At 41.6% G+C, this 19,702-nt stretch overlaps 1 protein-coding gene across 1 annotated transcript in view; it reads left to right on the forward strand.

Moving 5' to 3' along the window:
* The first annotated feature begins 1,945 nt into the window (after window positions 1-1,945).
* The window catches only part of ETF1 (eukaryotic translation termination factor 1), a 33,440-nt gene continuing 15,683 nt past the window's right edge, over window positions 1,946-19,702 (forward strand). Inside the window, exons 1-2 of the mRNA XM_020793658.3 lie at window positions 1,946-2,158; window positions 2,419-2,567. Of these exons, the coding sequence (XP_020649317.1) occupies window positions 2,482-2,567 (86 nt within the window). The 5' untranslated portion in view covers window positions 1,946-2,158; window positions 2,419-2,481. The remainder of the gene's footprint in view (window positions 2,159-2,418; window positions 2,568-19,702) is intronic.

Raw genomic sequence — 19,702 nt, forward strand, 5'->3', positions numbered from 1 at the left:
GTCAGCCTTCTTTATGGTCCAGCTCTCACTTCCATACATCGCTACTGGAAAAACCATAGCGTTGACTATGCAGACTTTTGTCGGCAAGGTGATGTCTCTGCTTTTTAAGATGCTGTCTCCTCACTTTCTGCCATCAGAGTGGTATCGTCTGCATATCTGAGGTTAGTGATATTTCTTCCGGCAATCTTAATCTTGGGATTCATCCATTCCAGCCTTTCACATGATGTATTCTGCATATAAGTTAAATAAGCAGGGGGACAGTATACAGCCTTGTCATACTCCTTTCCCAATTTTGAACCAATCAGTTGTTCCATATCCAGTTCTAACTGTTGCTTCGTGTCCCACATATAGGTTTCTCAGTTGATAAAGTGGTCAGGCCCTCCCAATTCTTTAAGAACTTCCCATAGTTTGCTGTGGTCCACACAATCAAAGGCTTTTGTGTAGTCAATGAAGGCAATACCTTTATAGATCACTAAAAATATCATCAGTCTGCTAGCTTTCATGGAGCAGGACCACTGGTATATGTCTGACAAAGTGATTCTGATCCAGGAAAGCTAGCAGATGGTATGATTTTTTTTTAAGTGGCCTACAAAGGTATGGCCTACGCTTGCATGTGTATTTTGGAATGACCTCACGGCTCCCTTTCATTTCAAAGGACTCTATAAGCTTTAGCATTTAAAATTTATTTATTAAGCTGATATGCCGCCCATTTAGACATAGTCTACTCTGGGTGGCTCACAAAACATGTAATAATATAAAATAACAATTTCCAACATTAACACAAAACTGAATAAAGAGAGCATTACGTAGTGTCCGGAGGGAAGACCTGTCTATATAACCAGGTCTCGAGTTGGTTTTTGAAAATGCCCAGGGAGGGGGCCAGACAAATCTCGGGGGGGGGGCGGAGTTCATTCCAGAGACTGGGAGCCACAGCTGAGAAGGCCCCGTGTCTTGTTTTTTTCTTTCTTTCCGGGATTCATGTTATTTAAACTATTCATTCATTTATTCATTCATTATTTATTCATTTATTATTTATTTATTCATGTTACTTAGACCTCTGGGTAGAGTGGGTGGCATATAAATTCAATAAATAAATAAACAAACTATTTTTAACCTGCCTTTCTCCTGTGAAAGGACCCAAGGCTGCTTATAACCATTAAGACACTATTTATGCTAATCACAGTGAGAATACAATGCTAATCGTGGCAAACAGGAGGGCGCCCAGCTGCCATGGGACTGTCAGTGCTAAGAAGGATGCTGGTCGGGATCTACACCTCAGCAGCAGCGGGAGGCCACGCGTTCCCCCCCCCCGTGCCCCGTGTTGCTATGATAACGGAGGGCGACTCTCTGAGCTAGAACGCGGCCGGCCAACTATATATGACCAGCAGCGGGAACGGCCGGTAGTCGTTCCTGGTAAGAGGAACTCTGGAACGCCCCCAAATTCCTCCGCATGGAGTTACCCGAAAGGTTAAAGCCAACTCCCTACGTCCCTAGGAAGGCGCACCCAGCGCCAAGGCGCCCGCCCGACCGACGACGCCCTTTCCCGTTTGTCGGCCGCCACCCCCGCCCCCGCCGAACCCTTTCGACTCCCGGCTCCGCACGTTTCCCAAAAAAGGGCGCGCGCGTCCCCTTTAAAGAACGCAGCGTCGTCGGGAGGGGGGGAACCACGCGAGAACTGCACACATCCGCCTGGGGTGACCCTCCGGAGAAAACTACATCTCCCAGCATGGAACGCGCCGACGAGGCGGGAGGGGGGGAGGGAGGCTGCGCCCCATGGCGCTGGCGCCGCGAGGAGACCGTAGTAGCCAATGAGAGAAAGAGAAGTGGCGGAAAGCTTCCGCCGCCGCCTGGCCTGCGCGTATTTCCTTCTTCTTTTTTGTGAAATAGGTTGCTGGGGACCGGAAATGATGTCAGAAGCCCCATGTGAGGCGATTGCAACACATGCAGCGCGGAGGAGAAGCGAGAGGGCGGGGGGAAGAGCAGGCGAGGAGGCGGAGGGGAAAGGAAAGGAAGGAAGAAGCCGGTTAACGACGTCACAAGCGCTGTCGCGGGGAGACCTTCGCGGCCGTCCGAAGAAGGAAGGAAGGAAGGAGGAGGAGGAGGAGGCGGCGAGAGAGAGAAGCGAGAGGAGGAGGAGGAGGGGGCGGCCAGGCCTGAGGTGAGCGCGCGCTCTCTCTCTCTCTCTCGGACGCACGCCTGCCAGCAAGCGGGGAAGCCCGGCCGTGGAAGCGCCGAGGGAGGGAAGGGAGGCAGGCAGGCTGTCCGTCCGGGGAGTGGAGAGGGAGACGGGCCGGGCCGAGATTAACGGGTTTTGTTCTCCTCTCTTGTTTCCCTTCCCCCCCCCCCGTTTTCCTTCCCTTCTTTTTCTCTGGTTTCTTTCCTCCCCCCGGTTTCTCGGCCTCGGCGGCTGCCCTGTAGCCGCAGGAGGGGCGGTGGAGGAGGAGGAGGTGGTGGAAGTGGAGGAGGAGGAGGAGGGAGAAGATGGCGGACGATCCCAGCGCTGCCGACAGGAACGTGGAGATCTGGAAGATCAAGAAGCTCATCAAGAGCCTTGAGGCAGCTCGCGGGTGAGGAAAGGGGGAAAAAAAAAACACCCCGCGGAGGAGGGCCTGATTCTCGGGCGGGCGGCGGAAGCAGGGGCCTGGGCGGCGGGAGGAGGAGGGAAGCCCCCCTTCCCCGGTTATGTTGCAAAATGGGGGGGGAGCCAAAGGTCGCCCTCTTTTGCGAGCCCCTTTCTGCGCCTGCCCTTCTTTTCTCCCCCGCCACCCCCGGTCACTCGGGGCGGGAGGTGTCGGCGAGGGACCGCCGCCTCTTTGCCCGACTCGTGTCTCTCCCTCCCGCGTTACGCGTCTTTTCTCTCTCTTTTCGGGGGAGCCACGTGAGCCGCTTGCTCCCACGCTCACCTCAGACCCAGAGTGAGACGATCCAGGCGGGAAGGAAGGAAGGAAGGAGAGGTCTAGACACTTGTTCCCGTCACGTGTGGCTCCGGAGGCCTGATCCTTGTGGAGCCCCCGGGTTCATAGAAAGCCAGCGCACCAAGCAGGCTTCCTCTGTTTCTCCCTCTAGCTTTCTCGGTGTGAGGGGCCTTGCCCTTTTTTTTTTTTGTCTGCATGGCAAGACTTTTGTGTGTTGTGATCCTTCACTCTTAAGTAGAAACGAAGTAGTGTACATCCTATAAGTGGAAAGCCACCTGCCTGTAGCCCTCACTCAGCCAGTTCCCTTCCTTTCTTCCATCTCATGCAAATGCCAACATTCAGCTGAGGATAACATTATTTGAAGCCCTGTAGGAAATTTAAGTCTTTCTTCTGAAACCTAAAAATAAATAACTTTGAGTGTAGAAATTGTAGAGATTGTATCACTTTGTCCAGTTTACAGGTCTAGTGTTGCTGCTGTGTTTTTGCCCTTGCCTGTGTTCCATTTTATGAATAGAATTCCATCCCACTTTCCTGCTTCTGCCAAAAAAAATTTCCATGTATAGCGTGGAGTGCTCAGATGGGACATCCTTCCTTGATTCCCTTACCCTTATAATGTTTCTGCCTAGGTTATTCAGCTTTCACTAAAAGAGTAGGATTTGTTTTTTGATTGCTTTCAGTCGTGGAAGGACAGTGGTTTCAGAGAAACTAGTTCCTTTATTTATATGGAGATGAATTTTGGCCTGAAAACAGACATCTGGTTTAAAAGTTGCATTTTCCCCCTCCATAATAGTGTATGTTTATGCAGACAGCCTCATTTATGTGCTCATCACATAGTAATATCAGTAGGCCTAGAGACTTAAGAGTATATGAATTTAATTGTTAGGTGACCACCTGACAGTCAGTGTCATTGTGCCAGCCATTTACCACTGTTGTCTCAGCACATCTTTTTCTTTACTTGCCCAAATTTGCCACGAACTCAAGAAAATGGAGGAGAAGCTTCTTGCAAGCCAGGCGACGCCGCTTCCTTATCTGTGCACAAAAGGGCACAGAAGAAGGAAGGGACCAGTCAGTTCTATTTGTTCTGGCCTTTTGAGATGTTTGGAATCAAGTGAAAACAATTCTGTTTATCTCCAGAGTTTGATGTAAATTCTGCGTGTGTGCCAGGCACGCAGCAAGAGGAGGTGAATGGGGTGGTGGTGTCCCAAATGATGGTAGATACAAAGCACAGCCAAAACTTGTGGACTCTTGACAAGGTGGAGAGTGCCAGCAGCTGAGGAGACATAATGAGATTGCTAACCAGCTAGTGTCCTAGATTCATGTGGAAACGTAATAGTTGCCACTATGTTTTGTAATTAAATTAATTTAGTTGTTGGTGTTGTTTGTCCCTTGTAAACTTCTATGGTTAGCTAAAAGTATTTAGGTTGGCCTTGATTTGGGAAAGAATACATGAGGCATCTTCACTTGACTGTTTTGTTCTGTACTCTTGCTCTCATTTTAAGGCTCACTGAATTAATGTGTAAAACTTACATAAATGACTTTATTAGAAGTGGGTGGAACTCTTGGCTTTCAGATGTTTTGGACCAATTTCCATTCTGCTATTTCTGAGTGTTGTAGTCTAAAACAGATTCCCTTCTCTGTTCTATCTATACTATCAAACATTATGTTGAATGTTCTATATTATTTAATACGCGTCCACCCTTATATATCCAGGTTTTGGGTTTAGTGGCATATTTTGCTAGGGGAACCCAAACACACAGGAAGCATGTTCCTGATTTCTGTTGGTGCTTGATATACTGCGCTAAAAATTGCATGTTATCTGTGGATGAAAAGAAAGCCATTTCCATTTTAGGAGAAATCTATTAAGTCTGTGTTGAGAATCAGACATGAAGTTCTTGTTCTGTTGTATTGGAGGAAGCTAGGTTCAGAAGTGCCATGGCCAGTTTTTACACATCTGGCCTGTTGTCTTCTGGTGGGAGCCATTTTGAATGGCTTTCTTAAGTTTGAAATGTTTTGTACATGTGTACTAGGCTGTTTGCATTTCATTCATTGTACACAGTTACTGATTTGAGAACATAGACACTGACAGCTGTTTGACTTTTGTTTTTAGAGAATAAACCTTTAATGGAGAAAAGGCAATATGAGAGGTCTACATATCAGTATGATTGTTGGTATGGTTATACAGTTTTTAGGACTGTTGTGGCTAGAAACTAACCTTTTTGCAGAGTAGTGTTAACAGTCATCTTTTCAGTGTCTTTCACTAAGGTGCTAGGTGAACACTGGGATTTCAAAATATTGGTGGGCATGCCTCACGTAGGAACAGCTTTCAAGATGCCCTTTGGCTATTTTCATCCATGTGTTCTGCCTGTTTGGGTGTGGCATTGCAAATTCCCTGTGGCCAAGCTGCCATGGGTCAAGATGTTTAATGCCACATTCCTGTGATAGTTCAGAAGTAGCTTTTACTGTGATGGTGCAAGGTAGGAAGAAAAAAATATTTTTACAGCATTCTTCTAAATATTTAGCTTTTTCCCCTAAAAGGATGTCTAGAACTCTCTCAGGAGAACTTTTTAAAAAGTTTCAGCTAAACAATAACTCTTCAATCAGTAGTACTTTGCTTTTTGAAAGGCTGTATTCCTCAAGGCTGTATGAAGATAGGTATTGTAAAGGCAGTTCATAGGAAGGTAAGGATAATCATATTATCTGCATAGTATCAGATGTGAGTTCCCGCCACAACTGAGACCCACACTGGCCTGAGAAACTATGTTTATTAGTCATAAATTTTTATACTTATTCAATTTGTAATTTACTGTGCCAGGTGAATTATGGAACTGTTTTACATGAGGCTTGTCTGGGAAGACACGGCTGAATGTGTTAGGATATGTAAGGAATGCTTTCTTGTGTCACTTCAGCAGTACAGCTTTCTACAAAAACAAAATGGTTTCAACATTTCAAAATGTGTTTTTGTTGATACTGTAGGTGAGTAGAGATTCCTGCTATCTATTCTAATCTATTTTATGAAGATATCTGCCCCAGGCAGCCCAAAACAATACTGAGCATCATTAGGCTGTGTGTTAGGCTGTGTGTAGAGCATTGGGCAATTATCATACCATGCTGATGTTTTGAGCTGTTGACTTAAATTACTGGGTAAGCACAATAGCAATGTAGGATTTCATTATTTTTCTTTTTAAATCTTTATGTGTTAGGACAAAAGATGAGAAAGTCATGATAGATTGCCTTTTTTCCTCACATGGGAATGTGTTTATTTTTTGGAGGCTACTGTGGAAAAAATTAACAGAACACTTGAAGTGTGGAACTGGAAATACAGGAAGTCCTGTAGTAGAAAATGAGCATTTGTGTTGGATAGAAGAACACGATAGATTGGATTTAGAGGGTGCCTTTTGTGAGCAAAAGTTCTTTCTGCCTAAGGAATTTTGGCTGCCATATATCTGATTTTTAGCTGCCGTTCTCTTTGCTACAGCATGTATCCTCTCTTAGGGTTTCTGAACGTCAGGATTAAATGGGTTGTCACACATGGGACTGAAGGAAAAGGTGGGAAAATCATATTCCAGAAGTGGGTGTCTGACTTTTTATAATTGCTAGGATGTCAGTTTCAGGATGTTAAGCTTTAATCTGCAATGTAAAAAAACACACCAGCTACTGTGAAACATCATTGGGTTCTATCATATTTTAGCTAAGTATTCTAATTTATGGAGTTACTGAAAATCATTTTGTTTGGAACTCAGTTATGTCAATTTTCTAAGTTCTCCAGAAGCACATTTTTTTCCTTCATGGAATGAATTTATATTTGTAGTCTGTATATTGGTATCTAGAGTTCTTAGGAAGCTCCAGCTGGAGGCGTAAGGCATAGAGGAAACATTCACCAATTTCTTCTTTTCCTTATGTTTCCCGTGTCCTGTGAAATGTCTGGATAAATGGGAAGCCTTTAAGCAGAAGGAAAGATGGTAGCACAGGAGGCTGTTGAGAAGAGGCAAATTAGCAAAAGTGGCTTTCCTTTTCCACAGCCTAGTTATCAGTTTTCTCTAGTTTTGTTAATAATTCTGTTCCTATTGTCAAGATACATTTTTTCTCCCAACAGGAGGAGGCAACTGTGAACCTTAGATGTAGAATAAAATAAAACTTTCTGAAAATTGTTGAAATGTGTTACCTTAAGTCGGCTGGGGTCTTAATATGAGCACACTGAGTTTTCATTTGCCACCAGCTTCTGTTGCCCTGCCGTTTAAAAAAGAAGTAATGTCTATCTGAAAGAGGCAGACATAGTACATTTAATGTGTTTTTTAAAAAGTACAATACTTTTTTTGAGGAAAACATAAATTGCAGTTTCAGATTACTCAGGGCCACCACAATCAATTTATTATGTATATAAAACACTGCTTTTTTCAGAACACAAACTGTAATGGAAAACTTTCCATCTCATCAGTGCCTCTGGCTTTGAAAAACCTTAAAACAAGGCAGAACTCAGTGTTATCAGTTTATGTATACATATTACTCAATTTTGGTTTTAGGGCACCAGTTAATAGCTAAGGTAATTTTCCTATCCAGACATAAAAGTGAGATAGTGTTGTGGCTGCCCAAACACCGCAAAGCTAATTCTGCTTATCTGTCTTTCTTCTTGAATCCAAAGGGAGCCATTTTGGAGTCTAGCTGAAACAAAGCTAGACAAAAAGTTATGCTGCTGTCAGTTAACCCTTAATTTTGAAATGATGGCAAAAGAAGAGGATTTGCTTTGCAAAGCCAGCTGGCAGTGTTCCAGGGCCTAGTTTCTTTCTGCAGGTCAGCAGTTGCCAGCCTCTGCTTTTGAGGGTGGAATTGAGCTGTGCTTTTAAAAAAGTTTAACATCCTGGTCTTGCAAGCTGGGTAGGGCCAAACATGTGGTGTTGCTTGATTACCAACGCTGGCTTCTGTACCAGCTGCTGTTTCTTTCCAATGTCCTGTAACATTTGTGCATGACGCAGGAGCAGGCTGGCATAAAAGGGCATTTGTAAGTTCTTCCCAAACATTCTGCTGGATGTTTTATTTTTCTGAAAAGTTGAGATTTCCCCCAAGCCCAAGAGTTGTAGAGTTTATAGGTATTTTATGAGCGTTGGGAGTTTCCATTCTTTAAAATCCATATGCACACACAATTTTTTTAATTGAACCACATGCATTAATAGCTTTTAAAACTCAAGCTAGCCATATGGAAATTTTATATTGTATGCCCCCATAAAACCAAGTCATAACATGAAAATATTTTGTGGACCAGAGGAAGGAGATAGACTTTTCCTCTCCCTAGAATCTCCTTCATCCACAGAGTACTTTGTAGGGTTTTTTTTTATTTGTGGGGGAGAAGGATGCTTAGAATTAAGTGACCTTTGCTCTCTTTCTGTGATTTTTCTTGTAGTATAACAATTTATATATATCTCCTTTCATCCCTCCAGATATCTACAGTCATACAATATATTAAATAATAAATCTCATTCCTTATTTAAAAAGCTCTTCTAAATAAATAATTTCATCTTTGGAGCCATGCGTTTGTCAGTTAAATAATCATATATTTTTGCACAGAAAACACTATTTAAAATGTTTATTTAGAATTGTTCAATAAACTTTAGTGAAATTTACCCAACACAATCTAACTTTTGGAAAAATCTATTAATTATTTTCTTTGCCACTTATTATCTAATGTGCCTAATTCTAATTTGTTCTAATCTATTAATAAAGCCTAACTAATGTATCAGTTCTTTCCTTTTTCAGTACATAGTAGTCTTTAAAAATGCAGTGGTTCTTGTGTACAGTGGACCCTTGACTTACAGACGGCTTGACTTACAGACTTTTTGAGTTACAGACTCCTCTGGCCGCAAAATTTAGGTTTGACTTGCAGACTGAGATTTGACTTACAGACCAGAAAAAACCCAAAATGGAACAAAAACGGCCTGTTACGGGATTAATCGGTTTTCAATGCACTGTAGGTCAATGGAGACTTGACTTACAGACTTTTTGACTTGAGAACCGCCTTCCAATACGTATTAAGTTCTCAGGTCAAGACCCCACTGTAGACTCAACTTCCTTCTATTGTTTTTAATTCAAAATATACTGTAAGTGAAAGCAAAACTAAAAATCCTTTTTTCCTCATTGTTTCTAAGTGGTAGCTTTTTGCCATAATTAGACTAATAACTAGAAATATGAGAGGTTGTGTTTCAAAGGAAGCTGTAGTGATCAAGGAACCTGATAGCTATCCACTCACCTGGTTACGAAGCATAGTGGTCAGTGAAGTTAAATACTTGATATATGCCAAATATGTATTTACAAGAGTAGCTAATAACCATTTCAAAATTGATTTCTTCTCATGCAGGGTTGTTATACCCAGAGTTGTAATGTAATCTACGTCACTATGTAGTGAGAAGTAATTATGACACTGTTCATATTTGAAGGAATATAAGGCTTTTTAATAAGAAGCTGTTCCACCATAGTTCTATCAGAATTGTTCCTTTTAAAATACTTGTTTCACTGGAAGTAGGTGTCTGCCTAAAGGAGGCAAACTAGAGGAAAGGTGGCTTTAAGAGCCAATAAACCTTGCTAATACCATATAAGGCTGTGTGGAATGCTTACCTGGTTCTTATTCCTAAGCCCTGCTTTTTCCTTTTCTTTGTAAACCATGACATCTCTTTGCCACTGAGATGTGGGTCTTTCTCATAGTTTAAGATCACACAGAATTTTATATGAACGTTCTGTTATCGCACCAGTACACTTGTATATAATATATTGTCTAGTTTACTGTAGTCATCCCATTCATCACTAAAATAAAAAAAATGTTTATTTTTTGCTTGGCTTTAACCCTTGCCAATATTATCAGATCTGCTTCTTTAAGTATTCTGTAAACTCCTTTTTTTCCAAGACAAAAGTGAGTTTGAAGAGACGCCTCCAACAACAACTTATCTGTAATTGAAATATAAGATTTTAGTGATCAACTCTGTAAACATTCCTGGTATAAGATCTGACAGTATTAGTTTGCTAAATTACCATATTTACTACATCAAGTATTATATAAAAACACATAAAATTATTACATGATGTGCTGCATTTGGATTTGATACAGACAGAATGGTAAGGAAACTGCATGTCTTCTGATTGTTAGCAGCATTATACATTTCCTTTTTCTTTGTTTTTTTCTCACATATTGGCTGGCATCCTAGTGATGTCTCTGTAAGTAAGATTTGTTTAACTTGCTGCAGTTAATTACAACTAATTACTGAGATGCATCCCAATTGAGCAGTCAGGCCTGTAACCCCACATATGACTGAGATGTGTCCAGAGCACATGATGTAATTGTGGAAAATTACGCAAATATTACATGAACACTATGCATTTCTGTGTCTTTAGTACTACATGTATCTATACCAGTTTGTTCATTTTTTAGCACTGGAATAAGTAAATATTGGCTTGGCTTGAGTGAAGGAGACTCCTTTGTTAAGAAGTGTGTCCTTGCTCCTTGGTAGGGGTGAATAGCCTTCTTTGCCATGGGACCTAGAAATGGCTCTCAAATTAAAGCAAATCATAAATTAGAAGTAACCAGATCTCCACATCCATTTTTGTTTTTTGGGGGTAGTGTGGGGATGGGGAATGGCAGCCTTCCTGTCGTGCAGAAGGTGTTCCTCGTGGAGACTTGCAGAGCCATCTTCAGACTGTAAGTTTCCTTTGGCCAATAAAACTTGTAGCTGCTTCCCACCTTCTGTAAACTGATCTGTAGCATGACACCCAATATATTTCAAAGAGTTTTACACTCCAGAACCACTTCAAAGGGGGGGGGGGGGAGGAAGCTATCTGAATTCCCATATAGATTACATGCACCAGGCTTTTGAACTAAATTATTTTATTTGTGAATAGTGACATACACGATTTCATAAGCAAAATATCACTAGAGTATCCAGTCCCTATAAAAGACAATCCACAGAAATTACTAATATAGGGAGGGTTTTCTTCCTAGGTACTAGTAGCTTCTTTTTCCATTTGCATGGTGTATTGAAGAAATCTCCTCTGTAGCCCACATGGAAGTACAGGCTGCTGAAAGGCTAGTAATGTTCCTTCTATCAAGTGGACAATGGAAGGCAAGTGCATTATTCTACCCCTCCTCTGTGAGTGGCTCAGAAGTGTTTCTATGTTGACCAGGATAAAGATAAAATTTCTCTTGCTTTTTTGGGAGGGCTGAAACCTAGGATACCCATGGAGGAGGAACAGAAGGATCCCCCCCCCTCCTCTGCCAGGCTTTCATTAAGCCCCACAGACTTCCTTATTGCTTGTGACCACAAGGGGAGTTTTTAATAAAATTTCAACATAAATACAGAAGTGGCAATAGTGTTACTGTATTTTTCTGTGTTTACGACCCCCAAAAGTATAAAACGACCCCCTAATTTTGACCCTTGATGGAGACGGAGGAGCAGTTAATAGGCAACTGCTCCTCCATCTCTTGCTGCTGCTGCTGTCTCTGCTGCCCGCCCGATTACCTCCTCCAGTGGGACTGCCGGGGCTCACCTCAAGCTCATGTCGCTGCCTTGTCCCCTGCCCTAAGGAGATGATCGCTGGAGGAGGTAATCCCACAGCTGCAGCAGGAAGGTGTGCCAGAGCGCGGTGAGAGTGCTTATTTGCTTCTGCCTCCTGCTGCTTCTGCCACCAGTGGGGCCAAGGCAGGGATGTGAGCTGAGCCCTGTCAGTCCCACTGGAAGTGGTGATTGGGCAGGCGGGGGAGGCAGCAGCAAGAGGCGCCCAAGCGTGTGTGAATGCTCCTTTGCCTCCTCCTGCTGCTGCCGCCTTGGCCATTGGAGGGGACAAGCCGTGAGCTCTGAAAGAGGCAGTTGTGTGGCGGCGGCAGCAAGAGGCGCCCGAGTGCGCATGTGACTGCTTCCGTGTATAGAACGACACTCAATTTTTCCTCTAATTATTTTAAGAAAAAGTGTTGTTTTATACAAGGAAAAATACGGTATCTCATGCATACAGTAGTACCTTGGTTTACGAAATTAATGCGTTATACGGGACATTATGTTAAGTGAACAATTTGTAAACCAAAATGCGGATTGCCATAGGATCAGGTGCGGTGCTATAAACCTCTAGGCAAAATCCATCCTGGGGAAACTTTCTTCGTAAACTGAAACAAACAAAAAAAAAGTAAACTGAGGCATTATTTTCAATGGATTTCCGTTTCTAAACTCAAAATTATGTTAACCGAGGCGTTTGTAAACCGAGGTACTATTGTACTCTGCTTTTAAGAAGATAAAGGCTACAGTGAATTATCTTTCTGGCCTAAAGCAGGATTTTCACTGGGGGTGTTGATTCTTAAGTGTTTGTCACTTGATATCCGAGTCAAAACAGAAGTATGACACTGCAGTTGCAATCTCTTGGTGGTTAATCTCGGTTACCTATTTGCTGTGCGAATAGACAGTGTTGTACAAGAAGTAGCATAAATGTTGGATGGCATTTCATTAAAAACAAGTAATGTTTTTTTTAAAAAAACTTGAGTTATTTTTAAATTGAAGGACATGCTGTGGTTTCAGTGGTATGTTAAAATAGATGAAATTCCCACAACTCTAGTTTTTTTCCTTCTGTGAGGAATCAGAGCCATGTCTGCGTATGAAAGTAAGTACCAAGAGCCTTTTTGTATGGCAGAAACTATAAATATTGTCATTTTCTCCCTTAATGATACCTGTAGTATAGTATAAAATTCAGATAATTGTACCTTTATTCTCTTTTGCTTGTGGTATCCTGTCATCAGCAGTAGTTTCCTGCGGATATTAGGGCAGTGCTTCCCAACTTTGGTTTCCCAGATGTTCTTAGACTATAACTCCCAGAAATCCTGGCCAGCACAGTCAACATTGAACACTTCTGGGAGTTTTAGTCCAAAAACATCTTGGGGAACAAAGACTGGGGACCAATGAATTAGAGGCTTCCTTTTGTAATTTTGGGCTATGTGTGACTTTGTCAGATTGTGTGCAAGCTGTATAAACCTCAAAATCACAAAAAGAAGCCTTTCATAGCAGTCTACCACTGCTAATGGCATCATTCCCATTGTGCAGCAGGGTTTCAACAGAAATACCATAGTTCAGTATGTATACAGTGGTGCCTCGCTTAGCGATTGCCTCGTTTAACGATGTATTTGCTTAGCGATGAGGTTTTTGGAGCGATTTTGCGCTCCGTTTAACGATGTTTCCTATGGGGAAAATTCGCATAGCGATGTTCGGGACCTTGCCTCGCTTAGCGATGACAGTTTTAGGTCCCCTGTTTCGCTTAGCGATGTTCCGTTTTTGCTATTTTTAAAGTGTCTTAAAAGGTTCAAAAATGGTTTTAAATGTTTGGGATCGTTAGTGCACCTTCTAAAACGTGTGCAAACTTAACTTGGCTTTGTTCTGACTCTTCGTTAATTTTTGTTGAATTTTTCCCCCCATTGAAATGCATTGAACCTAAGTTTGACAGCTGTCAAACCTGCGGTTCAATGCTTTCCAATAGGGGGGAGAGAATTCACCAAAAATTAACGAAGACTCAGAAACTGTTTTAAATGCTTGGATTCATTAGAGCACCTTGTAAAACGTGTGCAAACTTAATTTGGCTTTGTTCTGAGTCTTCGTTAATTTTTGGTGAATTCCCCCCCCCCATTGGAAAGCATTGAACCCGATTTTGACAGCTGTAACAGATTATGTTGGCAGTGATTATTTAATGTTTCTTCTTTAGGTAGTAGTTTAGCTAGACATGTGTTAAGATTATTTTATATGTCCATGTTCAGGTATCCTAAGGTGTAATTTTCTGCCCATAGCATTTGTTTATTCAAGCCAAGTTGGGATTCATATCTTGTGAATAATTCACAGTATTCAAAGATCAGTTTCTCGAGCAGGGAAACTATAGAATGCTGAAAGTTAATCTGAATCACAGTACACATATGTGGTTGGTTAAAATTTCTCCAGACAGTTCTTCTTACTCATTTATCCAGCAGATGGCAGCAGTATGCTCTCTAAAATATGACATTTGGTTGTTGCTCTTCTAAAAAAAAAAGCTTAAGGAGAACAGTCTGTCTTCTATCATCAACATTATTTGTATTGTACCCTTGAGCAATCAGTGATGTAGAAATGGGCTTTTGTGTGAAAGGGCTATAACCTGATGTTACTAAAGCATATATGAGTGGAAATATGGCTTCAATGCTAGGCTCTTTTCCATTGAACTGTTTCAGTGGATTTAGAAATTTTGAAGAGCTAAAGTAAACTCAGCCTTTCAGCCAAGAAACTGACTGAAGCCTCTTCTCATGGCACTGTTGATGCGTCACTGTTTAGTGTGTAAAGTGTTCTGTACATTATCTGAACTGCAAAATACATTTTAACCCATTGTAATATAAATCCAGTGTTTGCGTGACCTGTACAGGCAGAGACATTGAGGAATAGTTACAGGTACTGCCACTATGTTCAGATTTTGTGCTTGGATACAAATACTGTACATTGTTTACCAGGGATGCGCACCATGGAAACATTTGTTTCTGTTGCATTTTGGTTTCTTTGTGGGAGAGGTCTTTAGTATTCATTTTTTTGTACACCAGTCCTTTGGTTTACCATGAAAGGGAGCCCCTCTTTTGGATCATTGAGTGGCTTTTCCCCACATTTCTTTTTCTGGTGCTAGTCCAGTCAAGCCCTGGTGGTGGCAGTGGCAAGGGGAAGAAAAAGTGCAGGGCATGCACAACAAGGACATTATAGCAGCAAAGAGGGAAATTTCCAAGGTGAGTTGGATAAAGAAAAGGTTAAGTGAGGAAAAAAACTGTAACATTTTGTTGTTTGCCTCTTGTTAAAATAAATAAATGTTTCAGAGGCTATCGTTTGAGAATCGACAAAATAACTCAAAAGTGAAAATAAGAGCCTCTTTTTTTCTTTTCTTTTTAAACAAAAGTCCCATCCCTATTGATTACCAGTCTCACAATGTTAGATGTGCTGTAAAATTGATAGAAATATTAAACATGCTGCTAACTTGATGGGTCTCACTTTTTAATAAGTAATATATTCATTTGTTTCTTGTTATTTTAATTCATGTTTTTAAATTCTTTATTTTGATCAGAGCATTGCACAATTTAAAATTATGTGTGCATATGAAATATAGGTAAAATAAAAACAAATTACAGCGTTAAGATAGAGTGATCTTGACCAGAAATGGGCTACTTTGATAGCATTATCTCAGCCATTTCCTAGATCTTTTTTTTCTCCACGTGGTGGGGTATAAATTGCTTGCAATGATTGAATTTCTCCACAGTCACAGAAAATTTGACTTGTATCCAAGTAGCCCCATTTTACTAAATTATTTTTTGAACTTCCTACTTCACTTCAGAGTTTATTAAGTGACTTCCAGATGGTCCAGCTAGAGTTTTGTCTTTGTGAGAGACAGTCATCAGCATTCATCCATTTGGCAAGGTGTGTTATTTTTGTTCTCCATAGATTTAGCCTGGCCTCTTCTGGTTTACTATTTAGAAATTGAAATGTCTTTAGAAAACCTTTCCTCACTTTTTGCTTTCTTGGATAGTAGTTCCCAACCTTCATTCCCCAGATGTTCTTGGACTAAAACTCTCAGTAGCGTTCTCCACTAGCTGTGCTGGCCAGGTTTTTTGGGAGTTGTAGTCTACGAACATCTGGGGACTGAGGTTGGGAGGCACTGGTCTAGGGGATTAGTGTCCATTAAGTGGATAGGCTTGGTGCTGTCTTCTGTGTTATTTTATTCATTATTTGCTAGCATCTCTTGATGAACTTCTGTAGCGGCAATGCCAGTCAAATAATATACTTTTTTCCATGGGGGTAGGTATCAAGCAGCAAGGGGGGCGTGGCACACATGCTGCTGGGTTGTGCACTGTGGTTGGGGACCCCTGATGTATAAGACACATTGAATGGTATTCTGCCCATGTTATAATGGCTTTTTAATTTTTGTCATCATGTTCATATTCCCAAATGTTGCTATGGCTGTTGAAATCTCCAAATAGACAGTGAGCATTTTGGTTATCCAAATCAGATGGCTTCTTAAAACAGGATGGTATATTAAGGGGTTTCTAAATTGATGTCACTGTATATACAGCAAGTTCAACTGTCAAGATTTCTTTGTTCTCATCAGTAAAGTCCGTTGAGTGGACTATAATATCTGGTCTTACAAAAATGACACTTCCATTGGTTGTGGGGCCTCTCAGCAACTAGACATATCTCAGGAACCTTTAGTTGATATAGAAGGAATGTCCCCGGAGAGTGGGAAAGCATCGTGAGTACACTCGGGCATCCCCAGGGCAACATCATGCAGCCAGCCAATCCTCTGCCAGAAGCATTGCACTGTAAACTTACGATGTTGTAAAATTTTCTGAAAGCTGCCTTGGCTCTGGAAAATGCTAATAGACATTTATTTTGGGATGAGAGAACAGATCAGTTTTACAGACAAGTTCTTAGAACTTCACACATTCACTCCTACTTGCTTCTCCTCCATTCAGCTCCCCCTATCAAGGATGCTGGAACATTGACTTCCAGCTTGATGCTGTGACAGGACAGCAACAGGAGGACTGAACTCTGTCCCCTGGGCTGAATTCTGATCTGTTTGGGACCCCCCCCCCAGGGGATTGATTAAAATCACCCCGAAGAGGTGGTGAAATGGGGGAGAAGCCTGTTTGATCATTGGGGGGAACAGCGGTTACTCACGCTTGATCAAGGAAACTCCCCAAACAACCTGCAGACAGAAACAAGCAGCTGAATTAACTTGCTTACAAGTTGTTGGCAGCTGGCAAAAGAAGCGATAAATCAGCTAATTTACCATCGTCGTTACCACTGGGTGAGATACAAAATCTTAACTATACAGTGGTGCCTCGCTTAACGGGCACCCCGTTTAACGAAAAATCCGCATAGCGATGTGGATTTTACGCCCCATTTTCACCCAGCTGATCGGTGGGGCTTCAGGATGATGGGGGAAAGCGCTTCCCCCCATCATCCCGAAGCCCTGCCGATCAGCTGGGCGAAAATGTGGGCTTCGGGATGATGGGGGGGAGTGCTTTCCCCCATCATCCCGAAGCCCCGCCAATCAGCTGGGCGAAAATGCCGGCGGGGCCTTTGGGAGGAGAGCTCCCCTGCGGTCCTCCCAAAGGCCCCAATTTCGCACAGCTGATTGGCAGTTCCAAAATGGCCACCCGCTGTGTTGCCTCGCTTTAGAGGCACCGAAAATGGCCGCCCCATGGAGGATTTTCGCATAAGGTGAGTTTTTAAGCCTATAGGAACGCATTAAACGTGTTTTAATGCATTTCTATGGGCTTTTTTATTTCGCATAGCAACGAATCTGGATAGCGACGATTTTCCGGAACGGATTATCGTCGCTATGCAGGGGACCACTGTACTGCTCTATGGCTACCCCTGGATGGACTAATCTCTTTAACAGAAAAAAAAGTGTCTCTTAGCCCCACTACTAGATTGAGCTGTGGTGGATCTGGAGAAGGGGAAAGACACACAAAGAAAATAAATTGGACATTAATTAAACACTTAATTATGCTTCAAGGAAGAAAGTTTGGTAATACTTTGGCGTTAAATTTAAGAAATTTTAAACAAACAACGCTGGGAGTTAAACTGTTACGGCTATCTACAGGGTTGGCAAAATGCCTAGAACATGAACTTGAATACTCAGACTTGGAGCTCTGTTTTGACTTTCTTTTTTCCCCCTGAGAACTGACTAAAGCATAGGCAATTAACTTTGCAAAGTCTAATACAAACATCGATGGAACAGAGCTGTCAACTTACATCAGAATGGATATAAATTAACCCTAAAGATGATCAATTTACCAAAGTGGACTTATTGAAGCAATTATTGATGGAACTGGACTGACTGCTCTAAGCTACTGGACATCTTTTGCTCGAAATAAAAGTATTTGGCATCTTGGGACATAATGCTACAACGAGGGAAATTGTGGGATGAAACAAAATCTACTCTTCAAGCAATCTTAGAAATAGTGAGATCCCATAACGAAGAGGTGAAATCATTCAAGGAGCAACTAAAAAAGGAATATGATATTCATATTTGTATATTCAATAGGAGACGGGGAATAATGAACAAGGAAATGTGAGGGTGGAGGACGATGTATGCCAACCAAAAGAAGGGCTGGAGAAAACCAGAGGGAAAAATTTGGGAGATTTAATTAGAGCTGAGGAGAATTTTAACTGTGTTAAGGGAAGATAAGGGGGGGAAATCAGCAGAATTAATTAAAAATAGCCTGGAAGATCTATTGGAGATAGATCAAGTGTATAAAATGTTTTCAAGTGACACAAGGGACGGCAGAACGTTTAAAGAGATAGAAACAAGAATTGGGAAAAGACAAATAAGAGAAATTACTTAGAAAGATGAAAAAAGGGAAAAATATTAAGGTGGCCCTCAGCGTTGAAGGCATGTATATACCATATTTTTCCATGTATAAGACGATACTTTTGTCTAAAATCTTTAGACTGAAAATTGAGGGTCGTCTTATACTTGGAAGTAAGCTGAGGAGGGGGAAAAAACAAGTGGAGGGGAAAGCAGGGATCAAAGCGATCCTGCAGTGCTTTGATCCCTTTCCCCCTACACTTGCTAAGCCCCACTTAGATTTCTTAATTTTTCCTTAGAAACATGGGGGCGTCTTACACATGGAAAAATACGGTACTTCCGGAATTGTAATGGGGCATATCTTATATATTAAAAAAGGGAATTAATCTGAAATAAGGGATCATTAATCAGGGTAAAGGCATAACATGGTGGTTTTTAAGGTAAATTGAAGCTAGATTATTTAATGAATATAGCATACATTAGATATAGTATTGATGTAGACATGATAGAAAATGCAGAGATAGAAATGGCTAAACAATTATATAAAGAAAATCTGTATAAAATGCTTTAGATAACATCTACATGTGTTCGGAGCCTACTCAGTTATTATTGGTATAAAATACAAAGTTCGTCGTTTAAATCACCTCAAAATTATATAGATTTGGAACCAGAATTACTTTTATTGGGTATGTTTCTGGAGGATTTTGAGAACATTATATACTCTGAAAACAATATTATGATAGTAGCCAGTGTTGTATACTAGAATGCATACATGAACAGTTTAGGTGTTTGGGAAATGTATGGATTTTGAAGAGACAACTAAAAAGGCATCAGGTTGCAAAAATGGGTGATTGTAAGCAACACATGTAACACCATGTTTAACAAGCATGAATTAAATGTAGATAAATCGAAAAATTAATAATTTTCTTTTTTTAAAGGATGCTGGAATACTGTTATGGCTGCCTCTCCCAGCTGTTATAAACAAGAAGAGGCAACTGGAGCTATCTTGGGGTGATCATTTTTGAAGCTGCTGTGGAATGAGAAACACTTTTTCTTGTCTTTCCCTTCTTTGAGCCTCCAGAAAGGAAAGTCACAGTAGTGCCCTAGTACTTTTTATGCTTAAGAGATGTGGTGTGTTGGCACTGCATGTACTGCCTCTCTGAGGATCATAAAGTTCTGGCAGAGACAGTGGATGCAGCTCCCATGGTGCTGGATGGGTTTTTCGTGGGCACCGTGGTGCTTTTCCCAGCTGCTGCAGGAGGTGGTGCTTAAGGGGCCTTGTTATTTGCCACAGCTGGCTGGCTGGTTGCATCTGTGGAATAATGGGAAATGACAGTGGCAAGGTTAATACAACAGAGCATTTTGCCAGTTCTGGAAGGGTCCTTTGACTACTTTGGGAAGCATAGAATTACAGATGGAACCTCTAGTGAATTTCCATTAAGGCATGTTTCCGCAACACTAGTTTTCTA

The sequence above is a fragment of the Pogona vitticeps genome, chromosome 1, assembly GCF_051106095.1.
Source record: "Pogona vitticeps strain Pit_001003342236 chromosome 1, PviZW2.1, whole genome shotgun sequence".
Lineage (NCBI taxonomy): Eukaryota > Metazoa > Chordata > Lepidosauria > Squamata > Agamidae > Pogona > Pogona vitticeps.